This window comes from Scylla paramamosain, chromosome 19 (assembly GCF_035594125.1).
Source record: "Scylla paramamosain isolate STU-SP2022 chromosome 19, ASM3559412v1, whole genome shotgun sequence".
Classification (NCBI taxonomy): domain Eukaryota; kingdom Metazoa; phylum Arthropoda; class Malacostraca; order Decapoda; family Portunidae; genus Scylla; species Scylla paramamosain.
Genome location: NC_087169.1, coordinates 16,903,753 through 16,921,141, shown reverse-complemented (window position 1 = coordinate 16,921,141; position 17,389 = coordinate 16,903,753). Strand labels below are relative to the sequence as shown.

At 49.2% G+C, this 17,389-nt stretch overlaps 1 protein-coding gene across 17 annotated transcripts in view; it reads left to right on the top strand.

The window, feature by feature from the left end:
* LOC135109775 (DNA ligase 1-like) overlaps nucleotides 1-16,598 on the top strand; it is a 48,805-nt gene extending 32,207 nt beyond the window's left edge. For 6 of the 17 annotated variants that reach the window (XM_064021401.1, XM_064021395.1, XM_064021403.1 and 3 more), the window contains exons 2-4: nucleotides 8,297-8,377; nucleotides 9,729-10,924; nucleotides 11,684-16,598. In XM_064021401.1, coding sequence (XP_063877471.1) covers nucleotides 8,334-8,377; nucleotides 9,729-10,924; nucleotides 11,684-11,715 — 1,272 coding nt within the window. In that variant the 5' untranslated portion in view covers nucleotides 8,297-8,333 and the 3' untranslated portion in view covers nucleotides 11,716-16,598. Of the gene's footprint in view, nucleotides 1-4,085; nucleotides 4,846-4,941; nucleotides 5,294-8,296; nucleotides 8,378-9,728; nucleotides 10,925-11,204; nucleotides 11,250-11,683 lie in introns of those variants that run through there. The other 11 variants (XR_010272902.1, XR_010272900.1, XR_010272905.1 and 8 more) reach the window with 7 other exon arrangements.
* Nucleotides 16,599-17,389: the final 791 nt, after the last annotated feature.

Here is a 17,389-nt window from a genome sequence, read left to right as displayed (position 1 = left end):
TCGCCAACCACGCGCACCACCACCCACCACCACCACCACCACCACCACCCACACATCCCTTTTATATAACCCCCATGTCTCACCCCCATGACCTGTCACCCCTTCCGGCCTCCACCTCCTCCACCTCCACCTCCTCCAAAGACCGCGGTGGAGTGAGCCCACTAACTCACACGCCTCCTGGTCACTCTCTCTCTCTCTCTTCCTACTCCTGCTCGGCGCGTCTCTGTGTGGTATGGATTTGCGCGCTGTGATGTAGGGTGATGAGTGTGGTGAGAGTATGGGCTGCGTGAGGCGGGAGGAGGAGGAGGAGGAGGAGGAGGAGGAGGAGGAGGAGGAGGAGGAGGAGGAGGAGGAGGAGGAGGCGGCGGGGACAATGAGAGACGAGTCAGGAGCAGTGTGTGTGATAGGCGGGCGACAGAGCTGGAGGAGGAGGAGGAGTAGGGAAGAAGAGGGAGGAAGAGCAAGGAGTAGTAGCAGGAGGAGTAGGAGAGGTAAGCGAGTCTCTCTCTTCCTCTCCTCCTCCTCCTCCTCCTCCTCCTCCTCCTCCTCCTCCTCCTCCTCCTCCTCCTCCTCCTCCTCCTCTTCCTCACCCTCAAGCCGCGCGGACAACCTCACAATGGCCCTCATTAATACCTCTGTCACTCCTGCCATCATCCCCAGCGCGTTCACCACACTCATCACCACCACAGCACCACACCGCCCTCACCACGCATTGCACACCTCCACCCCTCCCCCTCCCCTCCCTCTCCACTTCGCTCTCACCACAAATTCTCATCATCATCATCGTCACGACCCACCTCGCTGCCCTCACGCCCCGCCCCTCCGCCGCCTTGCCCACACACACACACACACGTATAGTCTCATTGTTCCCAGTGCCGCCACACAACCCTGACCTAGTTAACATCCATTTAGCTTACCTGCTCCGGTGGTCCTGCTAGCCAATATTTACATTAATCCGACAACACACACACACACACACACACACACACACACACACACACACACACACACACACACACACACACACACACACACACACACACACACACAGTCACTCACTCGCATCACTCACTCGTAAGTTTCTCCATCTTTCGAATACAGGACCATATTCTGCAACACTTCTGCGCCGCACCTCCGCTACATTCAAGAGGCTCCATAACAGTTGAAGTGACACGGGTTTTTAATGGTGTTTTTACGACTCTAGTGACAGATTAACAGCATTTCTACATTATTAACAGGAGAAACACTCTTGAAAACCCAGCTAATCATCTCGGTGGCCTTTAAAAATACGTGTGTTGAGAGAGCAAAGTGTTTCTTAATACATATATAGACGAACTAACATGCATACTCCCGCACGCTACGGTATCCCAGGTGATAATTAATTAACACGAGCACCTTGCGTTCTGTAGGTGGACAGGTGGGAGAGGACGCGCAAGCTTCCGCGGACGGGTTGGCGGTGTCACCTCCTAAGCTATAGCAGCAGTTATTTTCGCCGCCAAAGAAAGTCGGATCGATCAGAGAGAGAGAGAGAGAGAGAGAGAGAGAGAGAGAGAGAGAGAGAGAGAGAGAGAGAGAGAAACCCGGGCGACAAACACCACACGGAGCATGACGTCCACCGCTCGAGAGAGAGAGAGAGAGAGAGAGAGAGAGAGAGAGAGAGAGAGAGAGAGAGAGAGAGAGAGAGAGAGTGGAAGGAAGCAGTGAAGGAAAGACGGACGGATGGACGGAGGGAACTTTACATCCATCTGTCTATCTATCTGTCTGCCCACCCTCTTCCCCCAGCACCTTCCCACACCACAGGTTACATACGCGCATACAGGCAAAAGAGAGGGAGATAATTATACATTTACGATGGTGTATGCGCCGGGAGTTATGTATTAATGGACGAGAGAGTCATAAAAGAGGTCTGAGGCGGTCGTGTGTCGGGAGGGCAGTCAATGGGGGCTGTAAATTGAAGGCTGGTTGAGGGCGCCGCCGGTCTGATGTGTTTACCCAGAGGCGCCCGACAAGACCGTAACAAAGGGCGCACCGTAGAGGGGATCTGGCGGCGGATCCTGCAGCATGAAGGGCTTTGGGGGGCGGGAGAGCAGTGGGAGAGTAGGGGAGAGTGACGCTGTGGCCGTGAAGGGGTGTGAAGGGGGGAGAGAGGGAGAGATGGTGGTGGCAGTGGTGGCAGTGGTGGTGGTAGTAGCAGCAGGGGTCTTCTCGCACTCTCTCAGTGTCTCTCTCTCTCTCTCTCTCTCTCTCTCTCTCTCTCTCTCTCTCTCTCTCTCTCTCTCTCTCCCTCGCCCCACGGGGAGGCCAAGGGGTCGCGAATACAGAAAAAGAATATTGCCTAGTGCGGCGTCAGTCAATACTTCACCACCACCACTACCTCCTCCACAGCCGCCGCCACCACCACCACCACCACCACCACCAGCTTGCGTTGCCTAATCTCTCTCCGCTGTGTATGTCTCAAGAACAAGCCGCGCTCTTCCTCTCTTTCTCTCTATCCATGTGTGTGTGTGTGTGTGTGTGTGTCCCTCTCCCTCTCTCTCTCTCTTCCGCCGCGGTCACACATTACTCACGCCGCCACCACAAAGACTCCACGTAATGAAATGGTACGAAGGATAATTTATACTCTACCGCACCGTTGAGGGAAATGGTGAAATTGCGTAGCGACGTGTCATCTTGGTGATATCAAAAGGTCGACTTTCCCGCCGCGCCACGCCAAGCCATTCCCCGAGAGCTTGATGGGCCGAGCTGATCCCTAGACTCTCCTTTGGCGCTCACGGTCAAGCTACCCACTGCAGAAGGAATATCAGTCTAACCTAATGCACTCAGATCACCCACCACGCCTGCCTACAACAACACCTGACACCTTGAATTCGCTTTCAGTTATTTTTTTCCTCTCTCTCTCTCTCTTCCTCCCTCTCACGTCGGGCTCGTGATAAGCTGACGCCAATGGAATCGAGTTTTTGTCACTCTCTTTCTCTCCGCTGCGAGATGAAAAATGAGTGTTAATAATCCTAAACGCCAGTGGTAATCATACGGTATGTCCTTCCTGCTAACATTTGGCGTTCCTCTTTTTAAATGTACCGCATCACAATAACGAGAAAAAAAAAAAAAAAAAACGCAGGATTCGTAATAATCTGGGGCATGGCGCTGGACTTCGGGCGAGAAAGCCATCACAGCAGCAGAGCGGGGAGAAAAAGGCGCTGGAGGGACGGAGGCTTGGGAGGTTGGGAGGCTTGGGTGGACCACTGGATCTACACCAAGGCAGGGGCATCGGGAGGTTTCTGGGCATAGGGTAGAGGGCATGGGGAGGCCTGGGGTGAGGTAACGGCCTGGTGACAGTGGTCGGTGGTCAGGAAATACCTCTGGGCCGGCTAGGTCAGCTGTGAGGCGACTAGCTATCTACCATCCACCACAGAAGGGAAATTGAAGGCTAGGGCTCGGGCGTCTGGCGTGTGTTAATGACAATACAAAACCGTTTCCCTCTATGCCCTCCTCCGCTTCTCTGTGACAAGTTTTTATGGGTGAGTGAAATGGGATGGCCTCTCCACCCTACATAAAAACCACTTTAATGACTCCGTTCCATATACATTTTCTACCCCGGGGCGAGTGAGGAAGGAGGGTGCTGGCTGGCGTCGGGTGGCTCTGGTGTGGGCAATGAATGGCGCGCATTATTACGTGCTTCAAATGGCCTCTCTACTCTCCCCGCGCTCAACATTGTCACTCACTGTGTTACACAGCTGTAACTTCCCTCAAACACCATAAAAAAAATAGAGATCGGTGCTGTAATGATAGATAAAAGTAACGCCCATGCATTCCCCAGTACTGATAATGTATTCGGGAGCTGCAGGAACCGATGGCATTAACTTGATTACGTCCTAGCACCTGAACCGAAAGAGCCGCACGAGGGAGGCTGAATCAACGCTCAGGAATGACGCCCGCTGCCCGCCCTCGTGTGCCAGCTTGAAAATACATGCGAGGGGCGAAACTAATGGCAGATTCTGTATATTTCGAAGAGAGAGAGAGAGAGAGAGAGAGAGAGAGAGAGAGAGAGAGAGAGAGAGAGTGGCTACGTCAAATCAAGGTTGCCAAACCGAATTACAAGGAGTGAGTTGAGACACTTTTCTGAGCCTTTCGCTACTGAATTCTTAACTCACTATAAAACTTTACTCATTTTTGAGCTACTCTGCCTTCCCTCGGTCAAATTCAAGCTAGACTGAGTTAATTTAAAGATCGTAGATCTCATTTTTGTCTTTTATGATGACATAAAACGAGATTTCTGAAGCATATAAGCTGAATATTTATTGCGTTGTTAATCCATATGTATGTGACTGAAAAGAATATAAAGCATTTGTCACTAGGTCTTGTTTTCCTTTTTCATCTCTTGCATCGATGCCTGCCTTGCAAGTCGCTTAGGGTCTGAGCGGCCGTGCTACCGTGAACACAAGAGATTAAGGCAAGGGTGACTGTCTCTTCTGAGTCTCCTTAGAGGGCCAGAATTCCCCAGTCATTCGCTTTCCCTCGCTAATACTGTGGCGGTCTTGTTCATGGAGGATGAAAAGTGAGAACAAGCAGTTTCAATCCCCGAAGTGTTCCAAGAAACCTGACAGTAAGAATTGGGCGGTGCAGTAATGGATCGTTTCGAAACACTGAGCTTATGTGAATGGAGTGCTCAGGAATCGAACCTTGATGAGATGTTCGAAGTAAACACGTCTTACCAATAAGTTTATAATATTCCCGCGGCTCAGGCTGCGCTCAGTCTACCTCGAGTGTGCTGAGAGTACAGTGGGAGTAACAGTAGAAGAGTTTCACAATAATTCCTGGTAACAGAACTGAAAGTAGCTTGTAAAGGTGATATTGAAAGTTAAACGTATACTGTGAACTCCGTGAAATCATGAATTAGATCAGTATAACCTAGAAAACTATCAGACTCATACATCTCTCTCACTTGTACACCACAGAGCACGCGTTGAGTAAATACAACCGACACCTTAAGTTACAATTCGCTATACATTAAAATGCACACATCCACCGCAAGACAAAGAGTTCTCTAATGATTAAGGGGGAGTGTGTTAAGCCATATAGCACATCACACCGGCTATGGATGTCTTGGATGGGTAGTAAATGAGGTACTTTAAAAGACCGAAGGGGAAGCGAGTGGCAACACTTGTGGGAGAGAGAGATCGGAGTCAACAAAGCAAGGGCGAGAGGTTCGAGTCTCCTTGCTCGGCTTTTTCACCTGATTTTCGTTATTTTTGCTACAAGTTTCGCCCGTCGCGGAGTGTTACGATGCTGTCAGGTATGCAGGGCGGGTGCAGTGTGGTGGGGTGTGGTATTAGGGGGTTAGACTTGAGTAATAGAGCGTTAAGTATACATGGGTGTTAAGGGAATTCTCAATGACTTGGCTTATTCAGATATTCAACTTGCAGCGCTCGGTGGGTGTAAATGTGGGTGCATTTTAGCGAGTCAATTTGTTCGTGTGAAGAAGGAAGTGTGTGTGTGTGTGTGTGTGTGTGTGTGTGTGTGTGTGTCACCCATTTCGTGCTTGACAGCTGAACGTGTGTGTGTGTGTGTGTGTGTGTGTGTGTGAATTGTTTGTATGAGTTGGAATATTTATGAGCCATGCCGTGTTAAGTTTTGCATTAATTACTAAGGGTGATTACGCGCTCATATGCGTTATTACTCTGTGTGTTTAAGGGCATCATTTCACTAGTTAGGAAGAACTTTTTTTTTAAATTATTATTATTTTGAGTGTATATTTCATACAGTCTCTCTCTCTCTCTCTCTCTCTCTCTCTCTCTCTCTCTCTCTCTCTCTCTCTCTCTCTCTCTCTCTCTCTCTCTCTCTCTCTCTCTCTCTCTCTCTCTCTCCACACACACACACACACACACACACACACACACACACACACACACACACACACACACACACACACCTCACATCCGTGGAAATTTAATTACAATGAAATCTGTGAGAGAAGACCTCAGTAAACCTAACCAAACCTAACCTGCCCTCAACCTATGAGAAGCAACACAGCTCTCTCAAAACCACACACACACACACACACACACACACACACACACACACACACACACACACACACACACACACACACACACACACACACACACACACACACACACACACACACACATTGAGGCAGCAACACACTCACACACAGAGAAGCACAGCATTTCATCAGACAAGCAGGAACAATCACTCCATTTTATCCAGGAACCCCTGAGCCTTTACAAAGCAGCAGGACAAAGTGGCAGTAAGATGAGGAAAGACGCATATATTTCAGCATAGGCAAAAAAAAAAAAAGAGAAAGAGAAGAAGAAGAAGCCTCAGTAAGGTAGAATAAACCCTCTTCCCACAAACACAATAGCGATGCGGCGATGCAAGAGAGTGTGCAAGCCAGCGCTCTGTACCCATGCACCGTGTGATTAAGCTTCTGGGGGTGATCAATATTGCAGCCCTGAGTTGGGGATGTCTGAGCTAGCTGTCTTTGTTTCCACACACAAAAAACTGGGGAGGAGGAGGGGGGCTATGAGAGGGCCAGGCTTCACACTAGGGAGGGGGAGAGCAAGAGCGAGAGAGAGAGAGAGAGAGAGAGAGAGAGAGAGAGAGAGAGAGAGAGAGAGAGAGAGAGAGAGAGAGAGAGAGAGCGGAGGGAAAGAGCAGGACAAGGGCTCAGGAGAGTGGAGGAGGGTGGGTGTTCACAAGGGGTAAGAGCAAAGGGGAGAGGGAGAGGGTGAGACAGAGCAGGAGGATGGGAGAGAGAGGGGTGGGCACTAAGCAGGGGGAGAGTGATGCTTTCCATTGTTAGCATTACTCGGGGGGTCTTTCATCTGTTCTGTGGTTGTTGGGCGGCAGCAGGCACCCTTACTTCCAAACCTTTGAGCGCATTTGTCATTTTGTCCATTCCGGCTGTGCTTGTGTTCGCATCGCCTTTTGTCGTGCAATCGGAGAATGTTGACACAGTTCTCATCTCCCCTCCTTGTCATGAGCGAGTAGTGGTGGTGGTGGTGCTGGTGGTGGTGCTGGGCATTTTTACACCGGCAATGAATCAATAATGTTATGATCGGGTATTTCAACACTCGTGATTCGCGCAGTCCAGGGAGGGAGTGTTTGTCTATGCTGCATCATGGCTTTGTATTATGATGATAAGATCCATGTTCCCAGAGTGTAGGTGGGCTAAGAGGAGAGGGAGCAAGGGAGGGAAGGAGGATTGGAGGAGGGGCTATGTGTGCTTTGTCTCCTGAAGTGGCTCTGAAGGGGAGACGCATGAAAGAAACCAGATGATTACCGTGAAGCGAGTTTTGTCAGAGGACATGTTTCCTTGCCACCCTGCGCTGCACCATTGCCACCCTTGCGCCAACCTGTCATTACCTCAAGCTGCCATAAAAGCAAGAGTCCTTTTTCTAAAGCTCTTTTGTTTAGGAGTGGCATTTCCTTACCATTACTAGCCTTTATTCTGGCTGTTTATATTCCCTATACATATTTCACTGGCCATATGTGAGTACCCTAATGGCATTCTCATAGTTCTCAAATACTGAAGAGTTCAACACCTCAAAAACTACAGTAACCAAGGTAATCATATTCATTTAACCAAGCAGAAGAAGACTTGCCATAAAAACCTGAAAAACTGCATGTAAGATAATTTCCCACTGTTAAAGGCCACCAACTTTCCTTCCCAAGAATGGGGGTCGAGAGGAATGACTTAGGGGGTGAGGGGGTGAGCACTGGCACCTATGATTAGCGTGGGAAATATTGCACTGCGCTCACACCTTGCCAGCCACACACACCCACACACAACCACATGTAGGGAAAGGTTGACAGCTCTGTATTATACATGCATGAATGTGTGTATTGTGTTGTGTATGAGGTGGCATCATTGTTTTGAAAGACTTCTTCTGTGTTGACATGGATCAGTCTGTATCACTTCAGAGAAGCTTATGTGGCTGTAAAGTTACATTGAATTTTGCTTAATTCTCTCATTTTTATTCAACCCTGGACTTTAGCTTGTATTCCCAAATGTTTCAACAAGCTATGATGAAAGTTACTGTGATTTTCAAGTCTGCTTTCATGACTTGTCATAGTTTAACAAGATTCCACTCTATTAATGAAAGAGAGAGAGAGAGAGAGAGAGAGAGAGAGAGAGAGAGAGAGAACCAAATTGATAAGCTGTATCTCTTTTTCTGTATTTGAAAACATTAGTTTGAGATATTATGTGGATGTGAATATATGTTTGTTTGATGAGTTAATGTGCATATGTGATAAATGTTCTCTTTGTCCACAGGTGCATCAAATCAAGCTTCCCTCACATATGAACATACATGGATGACTTGGTTGTTGAGAAGCTGGGAAAGGCTGTCAATGGGTAAGTGTAATAATTTCCTTGTACCCCTCTTGTTCCCATTAAAACAAAAGAAAGAAGAAGAGAGAACACAAGTAGCAGTTTATATCACAATTTTTGCTCTTCAACTTAGTCACTTATTGAAAAGCACTTGGAATTTCTCTTCTCTTGGACAATTTTACAGTTAATCTTAATGACCTAATGATTAAAAGAGTAATCCCAATTGTCCAGTACTAAAGCAATAGGAGTTAAGCACAGTAGAGGGGTGATAGATGTCTGTGAATATCTCCTAACAGCTATAAATCCCAGCTGCCCTCACAAACTTAAGATAAGAAGCGCCCTTTTGTAGACAATTGTGGGCCAGCATCACTCACATCTCTCGTCATGACAATAAAGATCTGGAATAAATTGCTGACAAAAATTTATAAATGCTGCCTGATCTAAGCTGACATTGACTTTGTTTGTTTGTTCTCTTCACCTGGCAAGCGAGAGGTTACCATTCACCCTGGTATGTAGACTGGCTCACCCAGAGACACCCGGTCATTTTCTGTAAACTTGGATATTTTGATACTGTTACATTTATTATTTTTTATGCACCATGAAAGGGAATTTCTTATCTATCCCTTTTTTTTTTGTTGCCTGGGTCAACCATTTTCACTCAGTAATCAGTCATGAGCCTCAGATTTTCCTCCTGTGGGCTGAGGCACAGTCTTTGGAATGGTTCATCCAGAGCGCTCTCTTTTACCATATATTTGGCCAGATGTTTTGACTGCTCTGTTTACTGACATTTGATGCACGGTGTGTTTTTGCAAAAGGGTTTGTAGCTTCTTTGGCTCATATATGTTTTTTTTGGATTCCACTAATAACATTTTAACATTTTTCTCTGGTTTATCTTTGATATATATTTTTAAATTTGATCCCTTTGAGCATCGCTGTCTGGAGTTGTAAGAGCACATCCAACACTCCTTGGGATGGGTCAGGAGTTCTCAGAAGACTTGCCATTTCTAATTCCATTTGATTGTCAGTTGGATTGCTTTATTTTTTTCATCAAATATTAATGTTTAACCTTTGCTTTGAATTTGCCATGTTTACCTCTTATTTCAGTGTACTTTGCAAGGGTTTAGGAATGGAAACATTTTCCATTGTAGGCACAGGCTTGTGATGAGCTTAGCATCATGACATTTTTTCCATGTTTCCACCATCTTTGGTACTCTGCACTATTTGTATATAATACCACTCCTCTCTGCACCGAGCAACATGACGTATGGTGAGTAGTGCGCTCAGGGCCAGGGGGCAGCGCGGCTCCCCCGGGGAGGAGAGGTGAGTAGAGTGGCCAGTGTGCAGTGGCTGTTAGTTGTTATTCTGGCTGTTGCAGTGGAGAGAATGGGACGAGTGGTGCCCCTTCACAGACGGACCTGCTCAAGCTGCTGGCCGGGGGCAGTGCTGGGGGTCTCGGGGGTTGCCACGGGGGCCTAGGGGGCCTGGGGAGCCTGGCCGCTGCTGCGCAGGCCAGACAGAATGGCAGCTTGATGCGGCCTTATGAGGCACTGCTGCAGGGGCCCTCAGCAGCGGGCAGGATGGGCCCTCAGGCAGTGGCCATGCCTGGGCCCACACGCAGACGCAAGAAGAAGAGGCGGAGGCAGCCTGACATGCCCAAGAAGGCCTGCACGCCCTTCATGCACTTCTGCGCCTACTTCAAGCGAAAACTGATGGAGGAGGGCAAGGAGTTCCCACAGTTTGCAGACTTCGGCAAGCGTGCTGGGGAGCTCTGGCGCAACATGGGCGACACCGAGAAGCAGAAGTTTGTGGAGCTTTCAGAGCAGGACCGGCAGCGGTACATCAAGGACATGAAGGAGTACGAGGAGCGCAAACTTGCAGAGAAGGAGCGGGAGCGGGAGTTGCAGCAGCAGAGAGAAAAGGAGCTGCAGGTGCTCCGAGAGAAGGAGCTGGAGAAGCTGCAGAAACAGCAGAGGGAACAGATGGAGCAGCAGCAGAAGCAGATGGAGCAGCATCATAAACACCAGCAGAGCACTGGCATGCTCAACCTGCTGAACCCCCTCAACCCCCTCAACCCGCTGATGATTGCGGCCATGAACCAGAGCATCATGCAAACCATGCTCACCAACCCAGACCTCATGAAGACCGTCTACTCGGAGGCTGCCCGGAACTACTACGTGGAGACCATGAAGAACCTCTACCAGAGTGCCAGCAGCCAGGCCAACGGCAACGCCAGTGCCGCCTCTGCTGGCGTCCATGTCAGCACCAGCGGCGCCCACGGGGGGCTGGGTGAACACCACGGCATCACCACCAGCCCCCTCAGCACCCTAGGCATGAACCTCAACCTGCTGTCCCTGTTGAACTCTGGGCAGCTGTCAGCAGTGCCCTCTTCTACTCCCACCTCCACAACCACTACTACCAGTGCTAGCTCCCCCCTAGCCAACAAGGCCCCCTCTGCCCTCAAGGCCCCCCCCACATCCCTCCTAAGCACCACCAACAGCCTGTCCGCGGCAGCTCTGGACCTTTCGGCAGCCAGGCCGGGCGAAGGCAAGGCTGCCTGTAATAGCGATGAAGGTAACGGCGTCCCTCCCCTACAGGGCGGGCCGCGGGGCAGCATGGGGTGGTCCGCGGCCCTTCAGTCTGCATGCTGATGGTGGTAGCGGTGCATGATGCCTTATGGGCCAAAATTTTATAAACAATACTTACTGTAGATTCCTGACCTGTCCCTTGAATTTTTTTTGCATGATTCTGCTCATATTTTCAGTGTGATTTTTCCTTATTTTTCTCGAGAGATATTGCATGCCTCATTTCTTTGTAGAATGGCTGATATTCATTAATTTCTTTTCTTTTTCAGAAAACTTCTAGATACATAAAAGGCTGTGTAGTAGATTTCACAAAGGTAATTATAAATGAACTTTGTGGCACAAACTTACATAGGATTAACCTACCATAGCCCTAAGGTCAGCCAGCGCTGCCCTCTGACCTTAGAGTAAGCACGACCTCACACACAGCAAACCCACAAGGGGAATGCTGTGACCTTTCCTCCTAGCATCTAAACACAAGTGTCACCAACAGAAGGGACTGCTGGAAGACTAGCTTTGAGAACAATGTAACAACCCTTAAATTCTCTAGTTCAGTTATTAAGAATTTTTCTCTTGACAAAGTGGCATTAGCTTTTGCTTTTGTTTTACCCATAGTGAGCTGATGCTGATGTGTTATAATTTTGGGGCTGAGTGTGGTCCCTGGTAGGGATGTGGGGGACGGCATGGGAGGTATGTAAGGCTGTGAGCACCACTGGCTCTAATCTCTCACGGGCCATTTTCTCCTTTGCAGAGGCGCCTGAGGACGCAGATTGTGACATCTGAGACACAACAAACCCAAAGTAGCAAAAAGTTCCTATCTCCAGTCATTAACTTCCCAAATATCATTCAAACTGCACTTCATAAAACACAAGCAAGCAAACACAAGAACCAAGAGACCTATACTTTGCCTATATGAGTGTAGTTTGTAATGTGCAAATCTTAGAGTGAGTTTAGCTTCTGTAGAACATCTGTGTTGTTTCAGTATACTATTATAAAAATAAATCAAGTACAATTGCCTTTGGAAAAGAAGAAAAAGCAAAGTGAAGTATTATGCATGCAAATAATTTTTAATAATATATATACTATAAAGACGCTGTGAATTCTTAAGATATAACACTGCGTGAAGGTGTGGCTGTGAGGACGCCATTCTCTGGCCTCTCGATACTTAAGTACCGACCAACTCCTCTGACAAGTCCAGACGGCCAGGTGGACGGGACGAGAGAGGGAGAGAGAGGGAGCAGCAAGTGCAGACGCCAAGCAGGCAGGCAAGCACCCAGCGATGGACGAACTCACACCCAACATGATGAACCTGCGTGAGTTCCACTCGCAGGAAGGCGGCATCACCCTGTACTACCAGATGCTGACACTGGCTGGCAGCGTGTACATCTGGGTGGGCACTGAGGAGGCCAAGCTTGGCTCCCTGGTGGCGGCCTTCACCCCTCGCGTGGGGCCACCTGCCACCTCTTCCCTGCTGGGGCCAGTCACAGAGGGCAGCCAGCGCACCACCCTCATGGCCCAGCGACTGCAGGAGCGCATCAAGAAGCACGTCCTGCTGAGCGTCAACGTGCCGAGTGAAGACCTCATGCTGGGTGTGGAGCAGCGCTTGGTGGAGGAGCTCTGTGTTGCATGAAGGCCCGGCTCACCCCCTCCCTTTTTCCCTCCCTCCTCCCAGCCCCAGTCTTTTCCCTATACCTTTTCAGTTTCCTGATTCTTTTTTTACTCTTATCACACTCCCTCAATTTTCTCTGTACATCCTCCAACTTCCCTTGTTGTTTTAGTTACCATCTCCAAGTAGATTTCATTGGATATGTTAGTTTTGTCCGTCATCAAGTCGTTTCCCTATCCCCCTCTCTATTTTAATTGAAGTAACATATCATTTTCTTTATTGTAAAATGTCACTGGTTTTTTCCTTCCCTTCCCCTCCACTTCTTTGCTAAGTGGGAAGTCTTAATGAAGCAACCCGATTAGCATTAAGGAAAGCTTTTGAAATGTGTCTGATCCTGACTTTTCAAGAATCACTGAAGTCCCACCTATGTTTAGAAAGAGAGAGAGAGAGAGAGAAAGAGATCATTAGAGGTTCACGTGCACCTGATCCAATATTTTTTCTTTTCAAAATTCTACAAGAGTGAGAGTTGCAGATGCCCCATGAGGGTTAAGAGGTAGTGGTAAATGTGTGAGTGATGCAGCAGCTGTAGATGGAGCGCCTGTAACTATATTGTACAGAGTTATACACCCACTCTAGAGCTATATTTTTTGATAGGAGAGCTAGCTATTCATATACATCTTACCTATCCCTTTCTGGACTTAACAAAGGAAGAAAAAACAAACTAACATGCCTTAGAAAACAAAGTACCATTCAGTCTATCATTCAGAATCACCTAAATGACAACAAACAACACCATTCATAATCTATCCCATTCTTGGATCTAGCCATCTCACTTGTGGCCTCTCAGCTGTCCACACAAGGCCCCCAGTGCTGTGAGTCTTGGCCTTGGTGCACACAGACCACCACCACCACCATCACCGCCACCACCCTCACCACCACCACCTGCTGCCAGAGGAATCAATCTCCGCTACCCTGCCCATCGGAGGGACCTCGTAAGCACCGGCCAGCTCCCGCCCCCATGTGTCGCCTGGTGCTGTGGGGAGCGTCGCGTCCCTCCCACCCCTCCAGCACCGGGGCGGGACAGCCGTGCATCATTGCCTTCACAGCGTACAGCTTACCAGATTCTTCCACTACTGCCGGAGAAATGACCGGCGGTTGGTTGCACAAGAGGTATTCAGTCCACAGGCTTGGTGGTGCAAACAAGTGATAACTGAAGAATGATAATCGTATGTACTCTTTATCAGGGTAGATATTAAGTTCCTCCTTATTATTATTATTATAATTATCATTATTATTATTATTTTAAAACAGATTTTTTGTAATCTCCTTTATAGAGGTATTGTTTATTTTTAGAAATTCTGTATATTTGTCCTATGCAATAGGTGGTATTGAAAGCCAGCAGTCTTTTTGCTTCCCGATTCGTAGTGACTACCTCACAGGTGATAGATTAATGAAAAGACATTCCTTCCCTGTAGCCCGTGAATTTTTAGGCAGCTCAGGAAACACAGGGGGGCTGCAGGGGAGGTGCTGTCCAGACGGATCAGTGACCACCCGATCTCTCTTTTTTATAACAACTCAACAGTCGGGAAAAGACACAGCGTCGCTCCTGGCTCGCACCCCTCAGGGAGGAGCTTGTTCCTGCGCGTCTGTGAGTGTCTGTCCCAGCAGCACCTCCCCGGTGGCCCCCCACTCCCGCCCTCCCCTCGCCCCACCCCGGACCATAGACCCGCCATACACTGACCCCGTGCCACCTCGCAAACCCTCCGGCCAGCGCTGGGCGTTGTGGAGGCCGCGGGGGAGGCTCCGCCGGGCTGCCGCGCACGGAGAAAAAGTATTATGGAGAGTCTTCCTTGCGCGCCCCGGAGCCTCGCCCGCGGCCGCCCCTGTGCCATGGAGAGTGATGCGTGATGCAGCAGCAGCGGACCGTCGCGGCGGAAGGCCCTCGTTTATCAGTATTATCAACGGCTTGTGATAATAAGGCTACTTATCCCGCCCTCTGTTAGGAGTCTCGTTCCTGGTCTCGCCGTGATGGTCCCTCCTCCCCCCAGCGCCGGCCGCCCCTCCCTCCCCTTCCCCTCCCCTCCTATCCCAACAACAGTCCCCCGTACCCTTTACTGTTCCCTCAGTGCTGTCTTGGTGTGTAGGAGCAGTTCCGTCCCAGCTGATGCAAAACAAGAACGGTTTCCTTCGTTTCTTGCAATCTCGTGGCTTTGTTCTGTCACGGTTTGTTTCGTCGGGTGTTGGCTGGGATGTAGTTATGTTTCAGTATTGTGCTTGTATCTTCCTCTGCCTCCATCTTCTCCTGTTCCTCCTTTTCCTCCAAATCCAAGGCCACCCCCTGGCGGCCTGCACGTGAGACACACTCTTCCCCAGCTTCACGTTACGTCGTCTTCACGTCGCCTCAGGGCACAGGTTTCGCTCCCCGGTAACGTGGGTCCTAAGGTACGGCCTCCCTCGTCCTCGCACACTCGTGATACGTTAGTCTCTAGTTGGTTCCTCTTATGCAATCATACGCGATAGATTTCTTTCCTTTATAATATATTTGCCGCTTGCGTCTCCCAGTGGTCACACCCCGCCCACATCAGGAGGATGTGGTCGGAGGTCGTGGCGTCGACGACAATCATTACGTTTGTCATTCACACTCCCGTAGGTTTAACGCCGAGTCAGAAAAATTGTGATGCGGGTGTGGTGGTGAAATCGACCCCCTCACCCTTGCCGACTTTTCTAGTTGGGTGCGAGGCGCCGCGGGAGGCCCATCGTGCAGTGTGATAGTGTCAAATGCTAGTCTGACGGCGGGGAGCGTAGCCTCGTCCCACCACCCTCTACCTCCTGCCCAGTGTGTCCCGCCGCCTGCCCGCCCTGAGCCCCGCGCCGAAACAATGTGAAGGTTATTTTTTTGAGAGTACCGATCGGCGTGCGTGGCGGGGCGGTGGGCGGTTTGGCGCCGCGGTGGGACCGAGGCCAGCCGAGGTCAAGCCGCGGCGCTGGACACTAACCATTCCTACCAGAGCCCAGGCCCGCGAGGGTCTGAGGCAGCCATGTAGCAACCCAAGTTCCTCGCCTAAACAGGTTCCTCTCCCCTACAGTACCCCGCCCCTTGAGCTCCACCAGTATTTTATTTTGCACTCTTTGTGCCCAATCTCTTGTACGATAAGCTGATGCCAGACTCCAGTCACGGGCGAGCGGCAGCCTTCCGGCTCGGCCCTGCGTGGCCAGCGCGCGAGGCCCCGCGGCGGGAGGCTGGCGCTGCGTCTGATGGTCTGAACACTTAGATGATGCCAATACGATGCATGAATGGGATAGCATTATTTTCATAATGGTTCCGATTGAATACCTTGAAGGTATTTCTTGGCCAAGTATTTAACATTCCTTTGCTTACACAAGAAGCAGGTAAAGTGCAAAAATTTATTTCATTCTCTTAACTAGGAGAGAATCAACTCCTTCTGCTATGCACAAGTTAATACTGCACATTGGAGCATTTGGCACACATAGTATATCGAGGTGGGAGAGTTGCCTCCTGTGATAGGCATTTGTTTTTCAACTGATGTACTCGCATGTGCGTGCCACGGACCACCCCTGGTGAGGTAGAGCCTTGGCTGACGGCGCGGGGGCGGGGCCGGCGGGCGTCCCCCGCTGCGGCCCCGCCCCCGCCAAGGGCCCAGCACAGTGCCTAAGGGCCTGCCCATTATGCAAACATATTTTGAATTAAGCAAAGCAATATTATGTTTTGTCTATTGCTGTTATTGGAGACAAATGGTTATTCTGTGAATTTTGAACAAAAAATAGTAATCATTTTGTACATGGTAAGAGAAGAAGACTAGAAGCTGAAATTATTCACTAGAAAATTATGTGCTATTTTTAGAGAGTCTCTAGTTTGTGTACTTTGTTATATATCTGGATGATGTAGTCTTGTACGAGGTGTATGAAGTGTAGGGTAACGAGAGTGTGTCGTGATCATAGGTAGTCTAGGCGGAACAAGGTAGGGGCTAGACAGTGCTGAACTGATATATATGCAACCTGTAGTTTGAAATACTCGAAAATAAAGATCAGATCAGACAAAGGTGTGTTTCGTCTATTACCTTCACGCTGCATTAAGTACACCCTCTACTCATTACGCTTCCCTCGCCCGCCCTCGTTGCCTCCATGATATCATTAGTCACACTTCTCCTTGTGTCACATTTTTACAACAAACCAACGTCCTGCAATTTACATGATCACCTCGTGCTAAGAAGTGCTTCCTTTAATACACCTGAGTCACCATCACAATCCCTGTACATTGATACCTGGCCAGTATTTTAAAACGTAAGTTATCATAAGTACTGTTTTGAAAGGCACATGATTATTCGGGTTGTCATGTTTTCTTTTCTTTTTTCCCCATTGAAGATGCAGATCCTTGTTAAACTATCACTTGAGTCATGAACAGTTCTTTGAAAACCCAGATCATTTTCTCTCTCTCTCTCTCTCTCTCTCTCTCTCTCTCTCTCTCTCTCTCTCTCTCTCTCTCTCTCTCTCTCTCTAAACACGCGAGTGAATTTGCCAGCTTTGATCTATTGAGAGAGAGAGAGAGAGAGAGAGAGAGAGAGAGAGAGAGAGAGAGAGAGAGAGAGAGAGAGAGAAACACCATGCAAGCGAAGCGACAGAAAGAGTGCATGGGAGGGAGAGAGGGAAGGAGGGATCAGTAATACGTCACTTGTTCCCGAGGGAGACGTGGGAGGGGAAGAAGAGGAGGAGGAGGAGGAGGAGGAGGATGTGGCCGGTCAATACCTCCAGCTTGGATCTTTGTCCTGGAGCGGCTATACGGCGACTTTGATGAGACGTCTTGGTGTTCTTTGTTATCATACGAAATATATA